At 45.6% G+C, this 11,091-nt stretch overlaps 1 protein-coding gene across 1 annotated transcript; it reads left to right on the forward strand.

Annotated features, from left to right (window-relative positions):
- Positions 1 to 8,476: 8,476 nt before the first annotated feature.
- LOC144175455 (uncharacterized) lies at positions 8,477 to 9,723 on the forward strand. The gene is made up of 3 exons (XM_077704548.1): positions 8,477 to 8,669; positions 9,321 to 9,454; positions 9,571 to 9,723. Exons 1-3 carry the CDS (start codon positions 8,477 to 8,479, stop codon positions 9,721 to 9,723), a joined length of 480 nt encoding a protein of 159 aa, XP_077560674.1.
- The last annotated feature ends 1,368 nt before the right edge of the window (positions 9,724 to 11,091 follow it).

The following is an 11,091-nucleotide window of genomic DNA, read 5'->3' on the forward strand; positions in this document are numbered from 1 at the left end:
ATGTATACACGTTTGCAGGGCGGTACTCCACCTATTTTCTATCCACCCATTTTTAGGAGATAGTAACAAAGGTTTTCGTGTCAGCGCTGGTTTATCAGACTCAGTTTAGGTTTCTCGACCTGGCTCATTTCGAAAATGAAAGCCTCAAATATACGTACAAATTTAGAGCTTCGTCCTTGCAGGTTTCAGTACAAGGCCATGAAGTACGCTGATACACAGCTTTTTAGCGTCATCTGTGGAGTTTTAGGGGCGAAGCTCCTTGGGGCGTGGGTCTGTCCATCCTCGACGTATGTATGTAGCCACCTCTAGTTTAGTTCTTGGATTGTTTACTAGATGGCGTGGCTACCTCTAGTTTAGTTCTTGGATTGTTTACTAGATGGCGGCACTTGTATATGATGAAAAGATGCGCTTGGATTGTTTACTAGATGGCGTGGCTACCTCTAGTTTAGTTCTTGGATTGTTTACTAGATGGCGGGGAGCGTTGTAATAAAATCCGTTCGCTGTTGGCGCGCGCTCGGAGTCGCCCGATGGATAAGGCTGCAGATGTGCGAGCCCGCGAGGCAGAAGCGCTCCGTGAAGCTGCGCGACGCCGCCGCCAAGATCCTGCCGTACGAGAGCGGGAGGCCGAAGCGTGTCGTCGGGCTGCGCGACGACGCCGCCAAGATCCCAGCGTTCGAGAACGAGAGGCCCAAGCGTCACGGCAACGGCGCGAGGACCCTGCCGTACGCGAAGCGGCACGGCTGCGGCGCGAAGAGGATCTCCAAAACGTCAGAGAACGGGAAGCGGCGAGAAAGCGCGCGTATCGGCAGGCAGACCCCGATGCAGTGAGAGCTCGTGAGGCGTCTGCAAAAGGCATCAGGCGAGCTCAGCCCCAAGGTGCCGACGCGCGGTTTAAGCGAGACTTTCTAGACGTTACGTTCGGACACAGATGTAGTGGGCGAACTTTCACTGAAGAGTCACGGCTTTACCAATGATTTCCCCTCAGGAGCTTCGCCCTCTCATCATCATTCACCCCGTGGATATGCTGTGAATTTTTTTTCAGTGTAAAATTTTAGGACAGAGATTTCATAGTTGCCTAATATTGAAAAGCGAATGCACCTGCGGTCAAGAAATTTTTATAATACCGATGGTTAACTCATATAGTGCTTCGGCTACAACCGGCGAGTGTTTTCACGCCAAACTATATACCTGTGAACTACTATAATTTCCCAGGCGCTAACACTCTTGGCGCATGGCCCACATCCCACCTATTGATGCCTATATAGTTGTTCACTTGAAAACCTTAACACTCAATATCTTCTACTTCGGCAAATTCACGTGATACGAGTCTCATCATGCATTCTAGCCCTCGTTAGGCTTTCCCGTTTTTCAAACGCGAAATAACGGCGAACCTGCATAGCTTATCCCAATTATTCCTGTCCGTAGGACTTACTAAGAAATTCTCGAGCGCGCGCACGTGCCGCAGGTCTCGTGGCAACCGCGAGGGAATTAAAAAAACAATGAAAAAGCCTAGCCCGAGAGTGTGTGTGCCTCGCGACAACCGTCCAACGTCCCCTGCGCACGTTCATCAAGCCAAGCATACCCGGTCAAAGAGATTGGTCAAGACAGGCCAAAAAACTGCTCCAGCGCTAGCCGTAATCGTGGAAACGCTTGCTCGGAACGAGAAAGAATCGTCATAGCGTATGCCCCTCCAAGGTAATCTCCGAAAAAAAATGACAGAAGCTCACTCTCACAGGAACGATGACGAAGTAAAGGTTAACGCTGCAGCGAAGAAGCAAATGAGCTGCAATTGAGGATTTAAACCTTCGGCATGGTCGTGAAGGTTGCGTACAATTTTGCTACATTCAAGTCTCGCGCGCTAGTGTGATCTCCTTTCATTTTTTTGTGTACCCAAATTTGAAAGTGCAAAGTACAAAGCTAATTTATTCAGTGCAGCAATCTTCTACAAAAAAAATTTAAGGAAGAAAGAATAAACTGCAAGGAATATATAACGACACGCTGGATTTCACTCCAGCCTGTTGTATTCACAAAGTTTACTATTTTAGTTGTGTGTTTCACAGTTTAGAAATATATGTTTAAAGAGAAAGCAGCCGGTCAAAAATTCGGCCATTATATTTATTGGGTGTGCCACAAGTGCTGTCCAACGGTATTATGACAACTCTCCTAAAGCAAAGTACAGCGGCGTTTTGATGAAAAGTTTGAGGGTTCACCATGGCTTCGTCCTCGATGAACGTAACGTCCTCGAATAACGTTACGGCTCCGCCCTCAAGTAATGGCTAGCAACATAACGTTTACAAATCGAAGATATCCTACCCAAGAGGCAAATTTATTTGAATAAGCGAAAAGTAACATAAGCCACAATAATTTAAACTAGAGATGTAAAGTAGGAGAGTTAAGAGCTGGACTCGAACAAGACTCCTCAGTAAGAGGAAGCTGAAACGGTACATGTACACCACAACGGCAGACGCTATAGCCGGTGTCATCCCACCTTTAAAAAACGGAATCTAATCGGGCGGCACTACAGCCATTGCACTAGAGCTAACCTGTACTGTCTTCTGACGGCACTCTAGACACTGTGGAATTTCAATGGTTTATCAAGAAATTATGCGTCTCAGGCAGGCTTTGCTTATTTCCTCGTCGTTTTTAAAACCTTGAATCTAATATGAGCTTTCTGTGGAAGTGAGGGGCTTCGCTTAGGTAGTGTCAAAACCAAGATTACATTTTCTTGGCGGACTTTTGAGGCGAACTGGAAATCAAAAAAACCATTCTGGCTTGTCCAGCGGGGTCGGCCATATCCTTCGGTATGACTTAATTAGAGTGCTTTTTAACGTAACGTTCACCTTAACCAACGACTCCTTGCGACTATTGCTAAAGATATTCCGCGCGTAATTTTAAGTCAGAGAAAAGGCGCGCTCCGGCGAATATTGCGAAATATTCTTGCGCAAGTTGCCAGGACCCTCGATCGGGTTGGCTGCGTAGGAAGCAAAAACTTCACAAGTAACATGAATATCTAATACCGGCATTAATAAATCTGCCAACAGAGCCAGATTTTATAAAAAATAACGCGTTACCGGCAAGAAAAGTTCAGGAAGACCCACGAGCACTCTTCGGTCTTCCAGTAAGATTTTCTGCTCACTGTTTCGCAATCCTATCACTACGATAGCTCGGCCGTTCTGCCGGCGTAAAATGGTAGTGTGAGAAAACCGCAATAGCCCGAGGAAGAAGTGAATTATTGTGACGCGGGTTTTCGGCCATATAAAATGCAACTAACGAACCCCGGTAAAATTGCGGCACGTGTGGCTATTTCATAGAGTTCGTCTAAAACTGTCATTTAATAGCAAAAAGTAGACGCATTTGTTTTATAATAACGTCTTAACGAAGCATGAAATTTTAAGTATTTACCCAGTCTTGATACTGCACTTCATTATGCGGGGTCCTGATTTTATTACACACAGCTTTTATTCCTGAGCTCTCCGATAATAAAATGGTAGTGGACTCGCTGTACATTTGCAAACAATGAGTTTCGTTGCAATAGCCATCAACAACATTACGGTGCCGAGGATTATGTGTTATTCGAAAAAAATGTGCGCGGGGTGTCACATAACCAATTGGGGAAAATGTGTAGTCCACAGAGCTATAGCGCGCTTCAGTCGATAGGCATTGCAACTATAATTTACTAAATAATTTATCAAAAAACGATTGAGTTTGTTCTACGAAAAACTTTAAGCCCTCCAATTTGGATTACAGTTTTGCCATGTCCAGTAGTTATGCGACTATGCAGTAGTCGCATAGCAGGTGAGAGAGCCGTAGAAGCACTGACTGTAGGGAGGCAAAATAATGCATTGTGATATACAGACAACAAATGGTTTGGAGAATCACGATGAGTACAGTAAACGCAATAGGAAAGTCAGCGGCCATAGAAGCGACTGTATTAGTATGGTGAGTCTAAACGTGCATAGTGATTTCCAAGATATGTTAACGGGAACGGGAACTGCTCTGAATTCTTTATCCTGGCACTCAGTTTTGGCGCATATACACAGCTGTAATCGACCTGACGGTAACCAGACTGACGCTTCGAAAACCTGCCCTTCAACAAAGCATTCTCAGATAACAAATCCTGTTATCGGTGTCGTGAAGTATCAACGTGTAGACGAACCTACAGAACGTTGTGTTTTGGTAGTAAGGTGTCGAAAAACCTTCCAGCAGATACACTGTTCTGGAGATCAGTGTTCAACCACTATTAGAAAAAAAGGCGTAGATGCGCAAAAGGCACAGCGCTGCGGATATGACGGCCATGAGTAGTGTTCGTTCAACAGGTCCAGTAAAAGACACAGATAGGAAAAATAAAACTTCAGAACAACGAGAAATGAATATTTCGAATCGAACAAACAAAAAAACAAATGTCTATGAAATATTTAAATAGAATATCCCACTGAGCTACTCAAGCTGGGTTAAATAAAATTAAAACCACTTTTATAACAAAAACCAAGCCCTCCCACCCGCGCCTTTCTTCGTGTGTGAGCTGTCGAGACTTTAATGGTGCATGCTGCGTGGTGTGAACTTTTTCTTTTCAATAAAAAGGCAAAATAAACGGAAGTTCCGGATGGTCACTGAGGGAAAAAAAAAGCCTCAATCCACGCTGTGACGGTTGTTGCAAAGCAAAACTGTTAACGCCCGCAATAATTCCACATGCGAGGTCACTCTAATTCAAACACGGTGCCCTAGAAACAGTGAAACCAGAGGTTCGGCAATCCGTTACGTAGGATTTGCGGGGGCGCCGTCTCGAACGCAGCAGCGTCGGCCAAGGCCGGGCTCGAGCGGTGAACGTCACCAGCCGCTGTAGCCGGGCCGTGCGTCGGAAGAATGAAAGCGGAGAGGAGCGTGTTACGAAGGGTAAGACAGCGGAACCTAGCCATCCTCATGTGCTAGGGTGGGGCTAGACCACCACGAGCCACAAGCGTAGACAGCGAAAAAAAACCGGCATGTGAGCTTAGTGATTCCCAATTATAGACTTTTCAACTAAATAATTTTATAAATTCGAAAATTGCGAGAAAGCTGAATGAACTCTTATGATCGCTATTATCAGAACCAGTTTCTTAATTCGTCTTTTGTAATACCTGTTAAAGCCCAACCGAATTGGCATTCGCCGTCCCATTCGTGACAAGCAGTGCGGAAAAGGTGTCGTTTCTCTGGAAGTCAGATTTCTCTGAGCGGGGTTTACTTTTTGTTTGCCCGCCCTGCAAACCAATCATTACCGTATCTTTGCCGTATGACAACTTACTTTCGTCAGGTCCGGGTTACGCAGGAGGCACTGTCGAACAAGTTAATCAAGCCATGCGACGTAAGCGCGCAATGGTTCAACATCGTTAACCGCACCCATTAACGCAAAATGTCCACAAACGTCGCTAAAGCAGACGACCAAAGACGGCGGAAGCGTCCCGTCGACCCGCCTGCCGGGAGGAGCACGGGAAACGGTGGGTAATAGTGCCCTGTCGCCGCGCCATCTATGCTGCTCCGTGAGATGAAAGCGCCATCCGCCTCCTCAGCCGCGTTTCGAGTTTCTTGTCCCGCACGCTACAAAAGAACCGTTCGCTTCTAGAGGTAGAATACGGTGCGTTAAAAAGCATTGCATGCTGTCGGCCATGTCTTCTGTCGGCTGTATGCAGTGGCACGGGGATGAATACCGAAAAAACTATATTTGGCAAGCTAAGCACCTCATGTGCTTTGCGTTGATGCCAGATTGCCGAACCCACTCAACAACGGCAGCACAACTACAAACGGGCTCCATCTCTGTAGACAGTGTAACGAAGCTATCGTCCGGTTGAAGCTGCCCCGTTAAGGATTCCAAAAAGGAGCGAGATCATGACCTGCTCAAACAATAATAACGCCAAGGCCTTAAACCTCATTTCTAATAGAACGCGTTGTCAGATGTATACAGTCGTGAGATACAGAAAATAGGAGCGCATTCCCCAAAAGTAGAAGAAGCTGCGCCATAGGTGAGTGCAGGCCGCTGCCGCACGCACAATCTTCAGACGTGGATGCCCCGATGGCTGGTAATCACGAGGCTCCTGATGATGGCGAGTGAGGGAATCCAGCTTCAAAGAGGGCTGGTCAAGTGGTGACAGGATTTGCCGCAAAGTTCAACAGATAGGTCTACAGACGATCAACAGAAAATATACCTAGGCTTTTGCCTTCACATTCTCTGAAAGGTCAAGGCATTCCCCGTAATTTCTAGTTATGCTGACACACCGAAGGGCAGACGTTTTACAGAATGCGCTTCATTGATTCCAACAATAAATATAACTAGCGCATCAGCAGAGGTTGCGATGAAAAGCTATCAATACACTCCAAGCTCCGCGGAGTCACGCCACATGGTAACTAAAGTTTTGAACGACTCTACACCTTTGCGGCGCCGCTTCCACTTATCGAATTTGAACTCGTACTTGAGAACCCGCTTTCCTCGATCAGGTGTTTTCTTCACGCGCGCTGCCTACATTCCTTGGTTGCCTGCCTGGGGCTATTACCGCACGGTTGCTAACACTGTGGTAAGTTTAACAGGCCTAAATAGCGTATTCAGGGGCCCCTGCTGATGAAATAAATAGATGTAAAGTATTCGTGCACGTACTCATCAATATACTTACCCGCCAGAACACGAAGCAATAGGTTTTGCAACAGAATGAAATGCATGGCATCAATCGTGTACTCAAGAAAAAAAATGAGTCGAGTATCCTGTAAGAAAGAGTAAATGTATTTACCGCAAAGGAAATAAAATAAGAATCTAGTTCAGCAAGCCACAAAGAAGGTGAGGATATTACATGTCCTGGATATGGTGAGAAAACTGAGCGCTTGCCTCGTTCAAGAAAAATAGAACAGCGCCAAAACCGCGAAAAGCGAAAACTCCAGTGTTTCTTGATTTCGATGCACGTGATGATCTCCAGGTGGTCAAAATTATTACGGAGCCATGCACTACGGCGAGCCTCATATCCCAGGTGTAGTTTTAGAGAGCCAAACCCCAAAATTTAAATTTGCAAAAAAAGGCAACAACCTGGGATGAATTTATTAGCATTAGCGCCCGGGTTTAAACAGACTTGTTTTTTGTTGAGCTATTTTTCCTGTGTGCTTCTTTTTCATTTTTGTTTTGGTTTTTAGATAATCTCGTGAAGGCGCTAGAAAAATTTGACTTTTAGGTTTCATTGCTTGATTGAAGGCTTCTATTTTTTGCATTTTCTTGTTTTCATAGACCACTATGTCGAGTGATAGTTGCCAGCTTTTGATATAAAGGGCATATTTGAAATTTTTTTGCCGAAATATAAATTTGGTGGCAATAATTTCCTTTATTGAAATTGTTTAGTGTTTGTTTTCTTTTATTCACGCCATTTTAGACGCACAATTATAAAGCGATGAAATGCCATAAACATGCCAATTCCCATTTTTGTACATACTCGGAGTTCCACTGTTTATGTTTGGTTACTCGCAAGGAGTATTTACGTATTATGATCTCACAGCGGGACAGAGTCTGGTGACACAATAGCCTATATGCAGACATACATGCTACGAAAGGTTGGGTGTTTCAGTCCAACCAATATTTTTAAAATGCATCATGGAAGCGTCATTCACCAAATTCCAAATTCCCCCCCCCCCCACCCCTCCACAACCTCTTTTGACTAATCGAGCACTATAAGCGCTCCACTAAAATGACGTCCACAAGCGTTTCACAAGAAAATAACGGGCTGGCGCCTTCGGTCTTCCTAATGTAATGAACAGTTACCTATCATAACCTAGCCTAACCTAAGTCGAAAGGAATCATTTAGAGAGCCGAAAACAAACCGAAGTAGTTCAAAAAATTTAAACTACAACTTCAAAAATTGACTGGCGTAAGGCCTATTTAAACCAGTGCCCTTTGTATCATATTGGTAAGTCGGTACCTCTACACCGCTAAAGTACTAGACACGAATAATCGAACACCTTGGAACTGCACTCTAGTATCTACGTGTAAATTTTATCTTGGTCTTGATCAATATTTTGCACCATATGTGCTATGATCATCATGTCTTTAGTGTCTATTAACTGCTCCACGGTGGTCAATCTCTCTCAGAGGGTATGCGTAGAGGTTTTTCAAGAACATCCACAAGAATGAAGTATGTCCCGTTCCAAACGATCCACTTTATGATTGCGATTGGTCATCCTCGCTTTCATTTTCCAGTTTTTCTTTTGTTTTTTTTTCAAAACCAACTGATCTAAATTATTTTTCCTAGGCATCTCGTGATTTGTTAAGAATTTCATTCATTTTAACCATCCTCTGTTGATTGGCCGATCCCCTGATTGGGTATGTGCCATACCTAAAGGCGCAACAACAACAACAACAACCTAGACGCTCGGCAAAGAACGACAGGCTGCTGCGACAAAAGAAACAGGTGGGAGAACGCGAGGCGAACGTTTTGCCTTATTGCTAGAACTTCGTCGCGCCAACTCCGCTATGAACGACTCAACATTCAACGGCAGACAGCTCGTACTGGTTGAATACCCAGCAGTCGTTCGTAGCACAGACCGCATGATCAACAGTCTAGGTGGCATCGAGCTGGTCTCGAGAGTCTACAATGATCCCTCCACGGCACTAAAGATCAAATTTAGACCTGAAGACCCGTACTGCAAAGGCGCCCGCGCAAACCGTGTGCAAGCGTCAGCAATCGTCCTCAAGGTAAAAAAAAACCGACTCGGCCCTACCAACTCTCCTACTGTATCTGTAGAAGGTGTCATTACAACGGTATACAAGTTTTCAGAGGCTGCAGACTTTCAGTTTCTGCCCTTGAGAAAGACTGCGTCAGGCTACGAATCATTACTCACAAGCTTAACGCCCTCGCCATTGGTCTCAACTGAATGGTTAAAACAGGATGCAGAACTTTTTATGCCTCCTTTACGATTCTCCCGCGCATTTTGTCGCTCAACAAAAACAAACAATGTCCTGGCCAAACGTGTTCGATCCTTGGAGGAAATTGAAGCCATTGGGTCAACGGAGGAGATAAGTGACCTGTACGAGCGATTTACAGCACCTGAGAAACATGAAACGTCCGGTGGCTGGGGTATTTAAAATTTGGAGGGGCGCCTCGTACACTATGCATCGAGGATAAAATTTGAGGAAGAAGAGGTGCCCGACGAACCCAAAAAAGAAGCCCTATTGAGCCTGAAGAGCTGAGCCCCTGGCCGTAAAGTCAACAAAAAAATTCAAAACCTATTTGTACGTCGTCCTTTGCGGAGAACGAGAGCCCTTCAAGTGGAATTACAAATTTATTTTGCCGACTTCGTGGACGCTCTGGCTGCAGTCACGTATTACTTCAACGAAGGGCCCTTCCGCAGCGTGTTGGTGCGTCTTGGGTTCGATCCTCGCAAAGACCCCTCAACAAAGATTTACCAGTCCTTGGTCTTCTGGCTTTGTGAGTTCGGGACCTTCACCCCGGTAACACTAAATTCTTCAATGGACGAGCGTTTGACGTGTTTGATCCCGGGCGAAGTTCCAGCTTTTCGCCGTATGCTCTACCACGCCAAAGATATCCAGATGATATCTCCGTGCAGAAGCTTATAGACGCTAAGGATGACTCCGAAAGTGCGTGCAGCATCAAGGACGGCTGGTGTGAAGCGGGCTGCATGCGGAATGGCCGCAACCTTATGGTGACGGCTTTGTGCAACTTGCATGGCACTGCACCGCCTCAGGACGAATGGACGTGATCAGCTTACGGCCTTTTTGCACCGCAGTGTAATTGGAACGTTTGTGAAGAAATTAATATTCTTGTCTCGTAAAAATAACGTGCCCTAGCATCCTAAATAAATAGATATGATAAAATAGAGTGGGTCGTATGCCGAAAATTACTGCTACCTGCACTTTCCTCGTCCTACATACAAGACGCTGGGCATACCTAGCAATTGGCTACACACAGTAACTTCGACGTGAAGGGATAGGATCGAACATAAAATTTGAGGCAAGATCACAGTGATTCGATACGTTAACACGAACACGCAAGCATACACAAACCAGGACGAAAGCCGAGACACTCGCACACAGAATTAGACGCCTACACGTATGGACGCAGGGGCGATTGCTCAGTGGCTAAGGCGCCATGCTGCTCTCTCTCTCTCTCTCTCTCTCTCTCTCTCTCTCTCTCTCTCTCTCTCTCTCTCTCTCTCTCTCTCTCTCTCTCTCTCTCTCTCTCTCTCTCTCTCTCTCTCTCTCTCTCAAGGACGCGGGATCGTGCTCGGCCGCAGCGTTGCTTTGCCAATGCATGATCAGAGAGACAACTCGGTTATGTCGATATATCGGGGCGCGTTAATGAGCCCCAGGGGGCGGAAACTATTCCGTGGGCCTCTAGTACGGCCTGCCTCATATTATAGGTGTAATCACTTAGGGAGCGATTGAGACTCACAGAGTTTACGCCAAGACACGTGGGGGGAGGGTACCCTGCAGTCAAGAACAGGAAAGATGACTCAAGGAGAAGGTGATGAAAGGCAATTCGCTTAGCACCATCGTCGGCGAATGTCTTCGTTTTGTGTCGCAGCTAGGTTTTTCTAGGTCTTTTGCTTCACTTTATTTCTTGCACAGTGTTTTCCTTGCGTACCATCCTTAGTTTTCAGTTCGCATACGCATGCGCACGTTTCATGCATAAATTCATTCGTCTTGCTAATAAATCATCAGTTGAGAGTCTGCACTTGTGTTGTGAACCTTCCTTTCATACTCCCAGTCCGTTCGCGCATTTATTTTCGTAAGATTGAGTTTTCTCCCAACTGCGTGAACTTTCCCAAATCGGTATTATCGTACCACATTACAAAAACGCTCCACACGTGGCAGCACCAACGTGTAGAATGGCCATGTCGATGCGGGCGCAGTGGTGCAGGGTACAGAGTCGTTAGTCTAGGTTACCGACTGTAGCAACATTCTCCTGAGTTCCAGCTATGGGTATTTTTTCCATTTATTGGGCATGAAATACCACGACACTATAACGACTGCGGCACATTTTTGCCCACAAAATTAGGTTTTCCAATATTTTTGACCCCTACTTGCGCCATCTATGATGTTTTCTCGAACTTGAGCCAACAGAAACG

This window comes from Haemaphysalis longicornis, unplaced genomic scaffold, assembly GCF_048455015.1.
Source record: "Haemaphysalis longicornis isolate Haplotype H1 unplaced genomic scaffold, Haemaphysalis longicornis Haplotype H1 scaffold_3, whole genome shotgun sequence".
Classification (NCBI taxonomy): domain Eukaryota; kingdom Metazoa; phylum Arthropoda; class Arachnida; order Ixodida; family Ixodidae; genus Haemaphysalis; species Haemaphysalis longicornis.